Genomic DNA, 15,048 nt, shown 5'->3' on the forward strand with positions numbered 1-15,048 from the left:
GGCAAAATAGAAGTGGCACAAACAATCTTACGCCTGATTTTGGCAGGGTCCTGCAGATGCATTTTCACCTTCTTTCCACTCGAGGCCAGGTGGCCAGCAGCGTTGCTGTTGTCTAGGGGTAGGCAGGGGAAAATACAGAGTTATGCAAACAGCAGCTGACATGTGAAACGAAAAGCAAGCGAGGAATTTTATGAGAGAGTATAATATAGTGGAAATAAAACATCAACTAGGAACCAGAAACCCAGGAAAATCCACTTAAACCTCTGTCCCTGTCTCTTCCTCCATAACATAGACCTACTATTGTTGTTCTATATTATCACAGAAGATCAAGTGTTAAAGTTTTTTGAAAGTGCTTTATAAGCTGTGTATTACAAAGTACAATACCATAACTTATGGCTGTCTAATTGTAAAAATACATAAGAAATGTATCAATCTACCACTGAACATGTGTTGAAAAGAGTTCAATTCAGAAGTATCAAAAAAAAAAAGAAAAAAGCAAGTGAGGGAATATGGGTTTGAATTCTGAACCCCCTTGCACTATACACTCAGACAAGAAAGAAAGTTATGGCAAGGGATCTCAAGCAGGTGTCCAGAGCATTCTCTACTTACGAGGGACCACTTTTAAAGTACATACAAGATTTCATTATACTTTGGAAAAAAGTGGTTTAGAATTTATGTATGGACACATAGACCTAAATGAAAATGTCATGATGATTAAATACAAATATTTAGTGTTTTTAAAATATGCATTCTTAAAATGGATGAAACCACTTTCTTTCTTTCTGAACAATATTATACACATTCACTAATAGTGCAGCCATGTAAATTGACAAGAATGTAAGATATATAGATTAGTGAAAATTAATAAATTTTAATTGGACTCTAAAATCTTGTATAGATCTAGTGATTCAAAATCGGAAATCATGTGGAAACTGAAGTCTAGCCCTCATTGTCTAGAGAAAATTTGTTCCTTAAACCACTACTAAAATGAACAAGATTTCAGGGGTCTGATTAGAAGTAATATATACACGTTATTGGAAACTCAGAAAATAAAAATTGCATGAAACATCACCATCTGGAGATAGCCACAATTAACTTGTTAGACTTTTCTTTTGCATATTTTACTGTTTAAATGACACTTTTCCATTACAATAGTTGAACATGTTTAATATTTTGAGTATATACACATACCTTTAAAAAACACAAATAAAAATGTAAACATCACCTATATTCCAATGACCAAATTCAACTACTGCATATATTTTTATGGATGTACTGACATTGATTTTCCTATATGTCTATATCTATGTCTCCCTCCATATATAGATTGATAAATATGTATAAATAAGGATTTATAGAGATATGAAAACAAATAATGCTTATACATATATTTTCTTTAACACACACACACATGCACACACATACACATACAGTCTGCTTTATTCATTTAGCCTTTAGAACATCTCTCCAAATTAATGTTTCTTGACCTAGGAAAGAAGCCACATATTGAGGATGGCAGTGTCTCGGTAGCATTTAGCTCTGGACTATTACACACGTGAGATATAAACCATTTTGTTGAAGCCACTGTATTTTTGGGCCTCTTTGTTAAAATGTCTTGGCCTATATCCTGACTGACATAGTAGCTAGGAAACTATTATTGTCCTCAAGAGACTGCAGGCTGCAAGAAGACAATAAGCAGTCAGTGCCTTATAAACCGAACAGGTGTGACTACTTCACTTTGCTGCTTACCTTTTTGATGTATGTTTCTCTGATATTTCATTTTTACTCTTGTCCAGGAATGCCCTTTCTTTTTTTCTTAAAAAAAACATAATAAAGTTAATTACTTAGAGCTGTAAATATAATTCTCAAAGCCCTATATATCAGTAGTTTTCAAGTATTTTTTTCAGACCTTAGTTCACAAGAATGGGGCAAATTTCTTAACTACCAGTGTAGCAGTGTGAGGTTGATTTTGAGCTATATTTTACCCTGTGTAGATTTGGAGACTATAGGAGATGACTTTCTCTTGAACAAATATCAATTTGTTCCCTTTTCAAGTGTTTTTATGTAAATTCAAATGCTCTAAATTTGGGAGGCATTCTCAACTTTAATACGGAGAACTGCCATTAAATAATCTCTGTATTCTTGCAGTTGTAACACAAATCTTCTCACTTATGTTTAATATAGTGCCTGAAATTCCCAGAGGACTTAAGGAGAGTGGATTTTGTGTTGTGTTTTGCTTTCTTGTGTGTGATATGAACATGTGTGAATGTGGGAAGACCACTGGTGCTGGGCAAGTATCTAGCTCAGTGCTGACTTACAAGGCAGGAAGGGCCAAAAAGCCTGGCTCTTCAAATGGAAATGCTATATTCAAGAATGCTGGATCTACCATATGATACAGCAACCCCACTCCTGGGCATATATCCGGAAAAGATAAAAACTCTAATTCAAAAAGATACATGCACCCCAGTGTTCATAGCAGCACTATTTACAGTAGTCAAGACATGAAAACAACCTAAGTGTGCATCAAGAGATGAGTGGATAAAGATGTGGTATATCTATACAATGGAATATTACTCATACATAAAAAAGAACAAAATGACATTTGCAGCAACATGGATGGATCTAGAGATTATCATATTAAGTGAAGTAAGTCAGAGAAACACAGATATCATGTGATATCACTTATATGTGGAATCTAAAAAAATGATACAAATGAACTTATTTACAACACAGAAATAGACTCACAGACATAGAAAACAAACTTATGGTTACCAGAGGGAAAAGGAGTACGGAGGGACAAACTAGGAGTATGGGATTAACAGTTACTACTATATACAAAATAGATAAACAACAAGCTATATTTACTGTATAGCACAGGGAACTATACTCAATATCTTGTAATAACCTATAATAGAAAAGAATCTGAAAAATATATATATATAACTGGATCACTTTGCTGTACACCTGAAACTAATACAATATTGTAAATCAATTATAATCAATTAAAAAAGAAAAGAAAAAAAGAGAATGCAGCGACCGCCCCAGTGGCACCTTGGCTTTCTATTCTACTTCACAGCCTGAAGCAAATCTCAGCCTCACTGAGGTCTTTAATTCACCAAGATTCCCCAGAGGCCTGGGCCTGGTGCACTGATGCTTGGCTAAGCTGACAGCCGAAGTCCACTGGGCCACTGTGGCTGTTTGGCCTCAGAGCCAGCTTGGCAGAACCAAAGCGGATGTGGTCACTCCTCTGGTTGGCGGAAGTCAGATGACTGGGCTTTTGCACATAAGCTACAAGCTTGGTCGGCCATGTGGAAAACTACAGACTGGCAGAGTAGGGACACCGATCTCTGGGGCAGTGATTGTGGAAATGAACCGTGGTGCTGATTGACCAGTCTGGGCCCCTCATGGGAATGCCCTGGTGCCTGGTCTTTACTGACGGAGGCTGACATCATGATACTGATGCAAGGGTTATGGCTGACCGCCAGGCTCGTGACTCCTGCTAGAAGCTGGCTCATTTGTCCCACGCTGGGGGAGCCACATCGCAAGGGCCTTTGCCTCTACCTGCTCCTGCCTGACCAGGCTTCAGGATGCTTTTGGGGTTATGGGTGGTGCCACAACATGGTCTATGCTTCCGCTTACAGACCAGCTGACTCTGGCCGTACCACTGTGACCCTAGAAAGTCATGGGTATCTTGAACCTGGCTGCCTGGACCACTGCAGTCTGACAATGATGTGCCCTTTAACAAAAGAGCTCTTCACAGTGCACTGACTATCTGGCCCACATCCCTCATCTCCTGTCCATACACCTCTGTAAGGCTCTTTGGTTACTGAAGGCAGCTGTCCCCAGAAAGGGATCAGCTCCTTCCTGGATGATGATCAGGACAAAGTGGTGAGGGGTTAATGGTATTATATAGGCCAATTCTGAAAATCCAGGATTCTGTTCGAACATGCCTGGGAATCATGCCTCACTCTTTCCCCAACCAGCCTGGAAGGCACAGCCTTGGAGGGCCTAAGGGATTCAGATTTAATTCTGGTTATTTTATGAAAGTGCCTTTGCCCCACTTGTATCTGACTATTCTGAATGAAAGGGGTCTGAGTGGGAATAAGAAATGATTGGGAAAGAAATATGAAAGTCCCAGCCACTGGAATGTTATACACAGATTTTGCAGCAGTGAAGGAAGAGGAAAACTCCAGGCATCTGAGGAGGGAATCCCATAAGCTCTAGAAGGTACAGGGGATGGAGGTACATTAATAATATCCATCTTTCAGAACTTCCCTGAATCCTTCTTGCAGAAGGAAAATGCTCGGTACAGCTCTTCCACTACAAAGATGCAGAATCTACTATTCACCAGATACAGGAAAAGGAGCTGGTCCAAGCGTCTGCATATCCCATGCAGAATCCCTCCAGACATCACCCCCACCCCCATTCTCAGTCATTCTATGGTGGGGGGTGAAGAATGAACACCATCTGGTTGGTGTCATGGACAAAGAGGACGGATCAGATGGACTGTCCTCAGGAAGTGTCTGCCCTCCCAATCAAGGACTAGACGCAATGAACAGAACTGGGAACTTTAAGGCTTACGGTTGGCCAGGGGCCCACCCTGGAGATACTGTCCACCTTCCCCCTGGCTGATGTATGTCCCATTAGGAGACCTCAACCACTGTAAATGTTTCCCTTCCAGGGGCACCATGTGTGCCCTTGGGACTGTATTTCTTGTGTGAAAGCCAGGCATTCACTTGCCTCTCTCACGCAAACGTGGAGAATTACACCTTAGGGGTGGTCATTAGAGACCTAAGGCATTTATGGTTTATGAAATTCGTTAAATGCAGCAGGAAATAAATTGAATGGATTTTGTCCTAGCCTACATTTGTTGGATTAATCAGGGTGGCTGGTGGAATGGTATCTTCATGGGGAAACTTGCCAGAATCTGATGTGTGAGGTGAATTTGTTGGGGTGGAGGGGTGGTTCTGTGGCATTTCCACATGGCTGAGAGTATCTTTTCAAGGATCTTTGAACAGCTAACAGCTTTGGAAGCTAGAGATAGTGTAGCCTTCCAGGTCAGAGTGCAGATTTGTTTCATGACCAATATAAAATAGAGAATGTCTCCCTCCTTAGAAATATTCCAGAATAGTAAAATTTTCTTAAATTCCAGCTAATAATATAATGTCTCCCTCATGGATAAGTTTCGTGCAGGTTTGCTAGTAACCCCCTTCTAAGACTGGGGGTATTCCTCAACTTGGGCACAGCTTGTGTGTGCCATATTACTAACCCCTATGTGGGTTTAGGGAGACAAAAAAACGGATGCACCTAGCCTATATCTCAGCAATTTCATTTATAGGAATTTATACAAGAGGTATAAAGGCATAGAGCCACAGAAAGGTTTCTACAAGAATGTTCATTGCAGCTTTTTCATATTAGCCCAAAACTGGAAACACTTGTGGTGTCAATTAATAGAAGAAAGTATACACAAAATATGGTATAGTCATACAATGTAACTTATCTTGTGACAAAATGGTACAAACTACTGATATATTCAACAATATGGATAAATCTCAAAAACATTATGCTGAGTGGAATAAACCTTATACCAAAAGAGAACATGCTCTAAAATCATATATAAAGTTTTATACCAAGCCAAATTAAGTTATCATGAAAAAAATAAGAATAGTGGTTGCCACTGATGAGTGAGGGATAAGGATATACCAGAAAGGGCATAAGGGTTGTTTCCAGGATGATGGTCATGTTCTGTATCCTGATAAGGATTTGGATTACATGGGAGAATACATTTATTAAAACCCATCAATGGTACACTTAGTATTAGTACATTTCATTATAAACTTTATCTTGCAAACAACTATTGAACTCTAGTTAATGATGTACATGCTGAAGTATTTGGGGAGAAGGGTACTGACGTCTGCAACTTTGAAATGTTTCAAACTTGAAGATGGGTTAGTGGATATATAGAGAAATGGATAGATGGAAAGAAATCTGATAAAGCAAGAATAGTACAATGTCAATTGTGAATCTACGTTAAAGTATTCTGGTGTTTACTGTAAAATTCTCCCAAGTTTTCTCTAAATTTAAATTTTCCATTATTCAGTGTTGGAGAAAGAGCTTTTAGAGAGAAAGGACAGATTATTTACCAAGAAATGACAATCACAATAAAAGAGGAATTTGCATCAGTCACAAAACAGATTCTAGAAGACAATGTAGTAAACACTTTACTAATGAAAAATAAAAGTCAACCTAGAAATTTTAACCTTGGGTCTATCAAAAAAAAAGACAAATTTGCACATACAACACTTGAAAAATTTACCACTTAGAGACCACTCACTAAAAGAACCGAAGGATTTAATCCAGCTAGACAAAAAGCAAAATCAAAGAAAAGAAACAATGATGAGTACATAAAATGATTTTTAAAAATTTTAATTTAAGTAAATATCAACTGCAAAAATCATAATATTAATAGTTTCAAAATTGTAATTAAAAGAAAATAAAATGTTAAACAATAGCTAAATGGTAGAGATGGATGGTCAAACTGTAGTGAATCCATGCTAAGATCCTTGTCATCTTTGGGGATTGGGGCATGGTTAAAAAGACTACAGAAATTTATCTCTAATCACCAAAGCAGCAGGGAAAAAAGGTGGACTACAGAATTCTATCTCAGTCCATTTGAAAGTAGGAAAGAGACACAAAAACACAGAAAAACAAAGATGAACAGTGATATAGAATATATAAGTCCACATATATTAGGAATCAAAATAAATGTAAACAAATAAAATTTAACCATTAAAAGATGAGGATTATCAGAGAAGTTTAGAAAAAGCTAAGTGTTGTTACATGAGGCCTAAAACAAAGCTGCAAAAAAGGGCTTAATGCAAAGGGAGTAAAAAACTTCAAAAACATAAAACATAAAAGTTCATGGAACACTATCAGCACCCTGAAAAAGAGATTTAAAGATCAAAAGCATTAATAGGGATAAAGAGGAACACTGTATAATAATAAAAGGAAAAAATCCACTAAGTTATACAGTCATGAATAGCCTCAAAGTATTTAAAGTAAAACAACAGAGTAGTGAGGAGGCAAATACACAACCATGTGGGAGAACTTACATCACCTAAATACAAACCTGATAGAAAGAATATAAGCTACTTTAGAAGATTTAGAAGAACCAAATAACAAAGTTGTGCTTGATAAAGACTCTGTTTATGGGGAGAGGCCAGATCCCAAGAAATAGTTCAATGCACACTATTTTTAAGTGGCACAGAACATTCACAAATATTGACATAAATTAGGATGCAAAGGAACTTTCAACAAATTTTAAAGAAGTGACGAGGTTAGTTTGTTAAAACTCATCCAATCATACCTTAACAGTGATGAGTGCTATTATAGAAAATTATAGCTCAGTAAAGCTGACAAGGAAAGTAAAAATGTGCAAGATCTATTTAAAAAACTAAAACTTTGTTGAAGAACATAAAAGGTGATCTGAATAAATGAGTAGTTCATTCTCCGTGTCAAAACGCTATTTCTACCCAGATTTATCTCCAAATTGAATTATTTTCAAAGTTCCAATGCAGTTGGGGAGGTATTAAGAGGAAATCTTGATTGATTCTAAAATTCATGCACAGTGAGGGAGCCAGAATTACTGAAATTCTGAAACCTCCTTTTCTCTTGCTTCTCATTATACTTTTTCACTTTTTTCCTTTGTTAAAAAAAAAAGTATAACAAGTAGGAATAGAAAATTTTACTTTAAAGCAATGTAATTAAACCAACTTGATAACACGGTATTGTGAAGCAATTATATTCCAATAAAGATTTATTTAAAAAAATAAAATAAACTGACCAGCATTTCAGAGTAGAGTCAGACACAGATCTGTGAATACAGGAAAAGGCGCAAAAGGGCATTAAAATCATGAAGAAAAAAGTGTTGGTGTTCATAGGCACATGAAAAGGTGTTCAACATCGCTAATCATCAGAGAAATGAAAATCAAAACCACAATGAGATACCACCTCACACCTGTCAGAACGACTATCATCAAAAAGAATACAAATAGCAAAGTTGGCAAGAACGTAGAGAAAAGGGAACCCTCCTACCCTGTTGGAGGGAATGTAAGTTGGTGCAGCCACTGTGGAAAAAAGTATGGGGGTTTCTCAAAAAACTAAAAATAGAACTATCATATGACCCAGCAATCCCACTCCTGGGCATATAGCCAAAGAACACAAAAACACTAATTCGAAAAGATACATGTATCCCAATATTCATAGCAGCGTTATTTACGCTGCCAAGATATGGAAGCAACCTAAGTGTCCATCGACAGATGAATGGAAAAAGAAGATGTGGTGTATATATATATATACTATGGAATACTACTCAGCCATAAAAAAAGAATGAAATTTTGCCATTTGCAGCAATATGGATGGATTTGGAGGGAATTATGCTAAGTGAAATAAGTCAGACAGAGAAAGGCAAATACCGTATTATATAACTTATATTTGGAACCTAAAAAAACAGAACAAAGTAGTTGAATATAACAAAAAAGAAGCAGACTCACAGATATAGAGAACAAACTAGTGGTTACTAGTGGGGAGAAGAAAGAGGGTAGGGGAAATATAGGGATGGGGATTAAGAGGTACAAACTATTAGGTATAAAACAAGCTACAAGAATATATTGTACATCATGGGGAATATAGCAAATATTTTATAATAACTATAAATAGAGTATAACTTTTAAAAACTGTGAATTACTATATTGTACACCTGTAACATATAATATTGTACATCAACTATACTTCAATTTAAAAAAAAGTGTTGGTGTTATTCCTTGTAATTACTATCTCACATCACACACAAAGAGGTGAATCCTATGTGAATAATAGATTTAAGCATTTAAAAGCACTAAGTACTTCAAATATTCTAGAAGCAAATATAAATATTTTAAAAATCTTGAGATGGAAAATATCTTTGTACATTGTAAACAAAACCTAGAAGCCATAAAGGAAAACCCTGATGGATCTTACTACATAAAATTTTCAAATTTCTCTAGAACAAAATATGCTATAAACAAACCTAAGAGAATAACACCAAACGAGACAAAATACTAACCACACACATAGGCAAAATTTTATATATATATATATTCCTATCTTGTTCAGCATGGTGAAAAAAAAAATAGCAATACTGGGCAAGGCATACACACCAGCCATTTAAATTTATTTATTTATTTTCATCAGCCAGTTTTAGAAAAAGGAAAACAAACAACCAATAACAAATGAAAAGTGCTCGACCACAACAAAAATGAGAGCAATGCAAATTAAAGCAGAATGAAATGAAACTTTTTACAATTAAGTTTGGCAAAATGTTAAATGTTTATAATGTCTGTGCATGATATACTGATTTAAACTAAGGGAAATGTAACAGTAAGAATAGATTTATGACATAATGTGTTAGTATATGATATAAATGTGTTAATACATGCATAGAAAAATCTGGAAAGATATACATCAATCAAAATTTACAAAGAGCATATATTTTAAAATTTTAAAAACAACAAAATTTTTGAAAAAATATAAGTCTCACTGAGCTAAAATCAAAGAATCCATAGAGCTCTGTTCCTCTCTGGAAGCTGTAGGGGATAATTCATTTCTTTACCTTTTCCAGCTTCTGAAGGCTGCCCACATTTCTTAGCTCATGGCTCCCTGCCTTCATCTTCAAAGCCAGCCACATTGTATCTCTCTGATCATTATTCTATAGTCACATATCCCTCTCTCCATAGCAGGAAAGGTTTTCTGATTTTAAGGACCCCTGTGATTTGATTGGGGCCACCCAGATAATCTAGAAAAATCTCTGCATCTCAAAATCCTTAACTTAATCACACCATCAAAGTCTCTTTTGCCAGGTGAAGTAACAGGTTACTGGTTCCAGGGACTAGAAAAAGGACATCTCCGTTTCTGTTGGTATAAAGTTTTCAGGAATCTTATCAATCTCTCATGTATGTCATGGGGATCTCCTCCATTAGACAACAGTCTCTTCTACAGATCTTTCCTGTATACTCACATATCTATTTTTCACTTCTGCTGAGATGGCTGAGGGTATCTATGGGTCACAAACTTAATCTCTTCAAAGAACATTTTATATGACTGAATACCCTAACTTTTCACTACTTCTGGGGCATTAGCAAAAAGTTATACAGCCACACTCTTGCTTGTCACTGCAGAGCACATTTTCCTGACAATGAAGCTCCTAATTTGAGCATCTTTTGCAATCTGAAGAGGCTAAGAATTTTCCAAATCATCAAGTTCTGATGCCTTTTGTTTAGCAGTTCTTCCCTTGACTTATCTCTTTCACAGTTTACTCTAAGCAGCAACATGAAACCAGCTGCACCTTTATCATAGTACTTAGAAATCTCCTTAGCTATATATCCAGAAAATTCTGCTTTCCGCATAACTGCAGGACAGAATTTCACTGAGCTTTCTGCCACTATATAATAAGGATCCCCTTTCCTTTAATTTCCAAAAACATGTTCCTTATTTCCTTCAGTGACACCTTTAAACTAACAGTGGTTTCATGACAATTTACATATTCTCTAATATGATATAGGTTTTCTCTACCATGTTCTTCACTTCCAAGTCCTCACAAGCAGAGTCTTCAGCACCACCTTTCTACTAACAAACTGCTCAAGGCAATCTAGACATTCTCTATCATTCTACTTAAAGTTCTTCTTATAACCCAATGTCCCTCTGGCCGTTGCCCAATTCCAAAGCCACTTCCACATTTTCAGGAATGCATTATAGCTGCACCCTACTTCCAATGACCAAAAATTCTGTATTACTCTTTTATTGCTGCCATAACAAATGACCTCAAATTTAGTGACTTAAAACAATTTATTATCTTACAGTTGTGTCGGTTAGAAGTCTGACAAGGGTCTCTCTGGGCTAAAATCAAGGTTTCAGTAGGCCTTCATTCCTGTCTGGAGGCTGTAGAGGAAAATCTATTTCTTTTACTTTCCCAGCTTCTAGGAGCCACCCATATTCCTTTTTCCTCCCCTCCATCTGCAAAGCCAGCAATATTGCATCTCTCTGTGACTATCTTCCATAATCGCTTCTCCCTCTCTTCACAGCCAGGAACAGTTCTTCATTTTTTAAGGCCCATTTGATGATATTGGATGCACCACGATAATCCAGGATAATCTCCCCTTTCAAGGTCCCTATCTTAATTATATCTGTAAAAACCCCTTTTGCCATGTAAGAGAACAGATTACAGGTTCCAGAGATTAGGATATAGACATCTTTATGGGGATGTCATATTAGTAATATTTATTATTATAAATAATAATAATGAAACTGGCCTTAAAAACTCATTTTAATATCAAAAGCAAGTAAAATTGTATGCACTCTTACTTCTTTTCCTCTTGAGTTTTCCCAAAGTAGAGTTGTTTCCAAGATCCACAGTATCTAGAAAAAACAGGTGGTGAGGAAACAAAAATGAATTAAAAAAAGTTACAAATCTTAGGATGATTCATACTGCAGAAGGCTTGAATTTATAAAGATGTTTGGGTTATCATCTGTCTCTTCCTTCTAAAGGAACTAAACCTACTGAATTGAGAAATGAGAGTCCAGGATGGGCCCCGGGTCTTCCTTTATTTCTTAATGGGACTTCGAAAAACATTATTCAATACCTATGTACTTCAGTTTACTCAGGGATATTTGTCTAGTTCTTAAGAATTTTGTTAGGATTAAATAAGATCTTACGTACAAAACTTAATAGGATCACTATATAAACAAGTGACATGCTGGAGAACATCTATCAAAAATATGTGCTGGGTTAAGAATAGTTGATCTGAAGTCTTTTCTCCTGACAATTAAGTGACAGGACTAGTTATCTTTTGAGACCTTTCTAAGGTTGTGACAAAATGACACTATTATCTACTAGTGGACATACACTTGACTTTCTTGGGTGACAGGGATAGAAAACATTGTAAATCACAAGTCTTTATTAGTAATATACTGATGTAATAAACAATATACTGCCATTTTTAAAAGTGTATTTCTACTACATCATCCATATATAATCAACATGGGCCATCCCTTAAACACAATTTTATAATGATCTCTTGCTTCCTTGCTATTCCCAAAAGGATCAGGTCAAGCAAATGCAGAGATCAGGATACTGAGATGGATTGGACCACCTGCCACCACCCAACCTGCGTCTGTGTTACCAGTGGAGCCACCCCCATCTCACCACACTCAGGTAGCCTTACCCATCATGTCACTAGCTTCTTTACTTTCAGTACTTCCTTCTGGACCTCCTGGCACGTCTTTTGAGAAACACATAACACAGGAACACTTCTCATTTCCAGATGTTGGTAGCTCTGCTCCTGGGCCAAAATTGTGAATTATGAAGACTTTTCATTTCTCTAGTGATCCTCTTTTCTGAACCCTTGTTGATCCCACTTTTTCTACTTCTTCCTCTGAAATCTTTCATTGATCCTCCCTACACCTGACTCTTCCTTTAAGTCTCTCTTTTCCCCTTTCTCATCCCTTTCTCTTTACCAGAACTTTGTTTCTGTTTTTTTTCTTAATTCATTATTACCTTGTCCATCATAAGATAGTGGACTAGAAGTTAGCTCTTCAGAATCTCCTTCTGTATTCATTTGGAGAGCTTCTAGTTTGCCAGATACTAAAGAGAAACAGGAAAATTACCATCCACAGATCCTGAGACAGTGATTAGGGAAGAGTTCCTGGGGCTCTCATAATGCACACTAATATTCTGAACTAAAATGAACTGCTTTCTAGCTCCAGTGCTGGACACCCATGCCAAACAACTAGCAAGACAGGAACACAACCCCACCAACTAGCAGAGAGGCTGCCTAAAATCTTACTAAGTTCACAGACATCCCAAAGCACACCACCAGACACGGCTCTGCCCACCAGAAAGACAAGATCCAGCCCCACCCACTAGAACACAGGCACCAGTCCCCTCCACCAGGAAGCCAACACAGACCCCTGAACCAACCTTACCCACTGGGGACGGACACCAAAAACAATGGGAACTACGAACCTGCAGCCTGCGAAAAGGAGACCCCAAACACAGTAAGTTAAACAAAATGAGAAGACAAAGAAACACACAGCAGATGAAGGAGCAAGGTAAAAACCCACCAGACCAAACAAATGAAGAGGAAATATGCAGTCTACCTGAAAAAGAATTCAGAGTAATGAATGATCCAAAATCTTGGAAATAAAGATGATCCAAAATCTTGGAAAAGTTGATCCAAAACCTTGGAAATAGAATGGAGGAAATACAAGATACGTTTAACAAGGACCAAGAAGAACTAAAGAGCAAACAAACAATGATGAACAACAAAATAAATGAAATTAAAAAGTCTCTAGAAGCAATAAGTAGCAGAATAACTGAGGCAGAAGAACGGATAAGTGACCTGGAAGATAAAATAGTGGAAATAACTACCACAGAGAAAAATAAAGAAAAAAGAATGAAAAGAACTAAGGACAGTCTCAGAGACCTCTGGGACAACGTTAAACATACCAACATTCGAATTATAGGTGTCTCAGAAGAAGAGAAAAAGAAAGGGACTGAGAAAATATTTAAAGAGATTATAGTTGAAAACTTCCCTAACATGGGAGAGGAAAGAGTCAATCAAGTCCAGGAAGCGCAGAGAGTCCTATACAGCTTAAATCCAAGGAGAAACATGCCAAGACACATAGTAATCAAACAATCAAAAATTAAATACAAAGAAAAAATATTAAAAGCAGAAAGGGAAAAACAACAAATAACATATAAGGGAATCCCTATAAGGTTGACAGCTGATCTTTCAGCAGAAACTCTGCAAGCCAGAAGGGAGTGGCAGGACATATTTAAAGTGATGAAAGGGAAAAACCTACAACCAAGATTACTCTACCCAGCAAGGGTCTCATTCAGATTCAATGGAGAAATTAAAACCTTTACAGACAAGCAAAAGCTAAGAGAATTCAGCACCACCAAACCAGCTTTACAACAAATGCTAAAGGAACTTCTCTAGGCAGGAAACACAAGAGAAGGAAAAGACCTACCAAAACAAACCCAAAACAATTAAGAAAATGGTAATAGGAACATACATATCGATAATTACCTTAAATGTAAATGGATTAAATGCTCCAGCCAAAAGACATAGACTGGCTGAATGGATACAAAAACAAGACCCGTATATATGCTGTCTACAAGAGACCCACTTCAGACCTAGGGACACATACAGACTGAAAGTGAGGGGATGGAAAAAGATATTCTATGCAAATGCAAATCAAAAGAAAGCTGGAGTAGCAATTCTCATATCAGACAAAATAGACTTTAAAATAAAGACTATTACAAGAGACAAAGAAGGACACTATATAATGATCAAGGGGTCAATCCAAGAAGATATAACAATTGTAAATATTTACACACCCAACATAGGAGCACCACAATACATAAGGCAAATGCTAACAGCCATAAAAGGGGAAATCGACAGTAACACAGTAATAGCAGGGGACTTTAACAGCTCACTTTCACCAATGGACAGATCATCCAAAGTGAAAATAAATAAGGAAACACAAGCTTTAAATGACACATTAAACAAGATGGACTTAATTGATATTTATAGGAAATTTCATCCAAAAACAACAGAATACACTTTCTTCGCAAGTGCTCGTGGGACATTCTCCAGGATAGATCATATCCTGGGACACAAGTCAAGCCTTGGTAAATTTTAGAAAATTGAAATCATATCAAGTATCTTTTATGACCACAGTGCTATGAGAGTAGATATCAATTACAGGAAAAAAACTGTAAAAAATACAAACACATGGAGGCTAAACAATACACTACTAAATAACCAAGAGATCACTGAAGAAATCAAAGGGGAAATCAAAAAATACCTAGAAACAAATGATAATGAAAACACAATGACCCAAAACCTATGGGATGCAGCAAAAGCAGTTCTAAGAGGGAAGTTTATAGCAATACTATCCTACCTCAAGAAATAAGAAAAATCTCAAATAAACAACCTAACCTTACACCTA

At 36.7% G+C, this 15,048-nt stretch overlaps 1 protein-coding gene across 14 annotated transcripts in view; it reads right to left on the reverse strand.

The window, feature by feature from the left end:
• LOC309630686 (nuclear body protein SP140-like) overlaps window positions 1–15,048 on the reverse strand; it is a 77,295-nt gene that overhangs the window by 15,216 nt on the left and 47,031 nt on the right. For 9 of the 14 annotated variants that reach the window (XM_082396167.1, XM_082396176.1, XM_082396166.1 and 6 more), the window contains 5 exons: window positions 12,590–12,676; window positions 12,258–12,374; window positions 11,398–11,451; window positions 1,750–1,815; window positions 32–112 (listed from right to left, as the gene is read on the reverse strand). In XM_082396167.1, coding sequence (XP_082252293.1) covers window positions 32–112; window positions 1,750–1,815; window positions 11,398–11,451; window positions 12,258–12,374; window positions 12,590–12,676 — 405 coding nt within the window. The remainder of the gene's footprint in view (window positions 1–31; window positions 113–1,749; window positions 1,816–11,397; window positions 11,452–12,257; window positions 12,375–12,589; window positions 12,677–15,048) is intronic. The other 5 variants (XM_082396169.1, XM_082396178.1, XM_082396168.1 and 2 more) reach the window with 3 other exon arrangements.

This window comes from Balaenoptera borealis (genome assembly GCF_965194805.1).
Source record: "Balaenoptera borealis genome assembly, chromosome: 6".
NCBI lineage: Eukaryota > Metazoa > Chordata > Mammalia > Artiodactyla > Balaenopteridae > Balaenoptera > Balaenoptera borealis.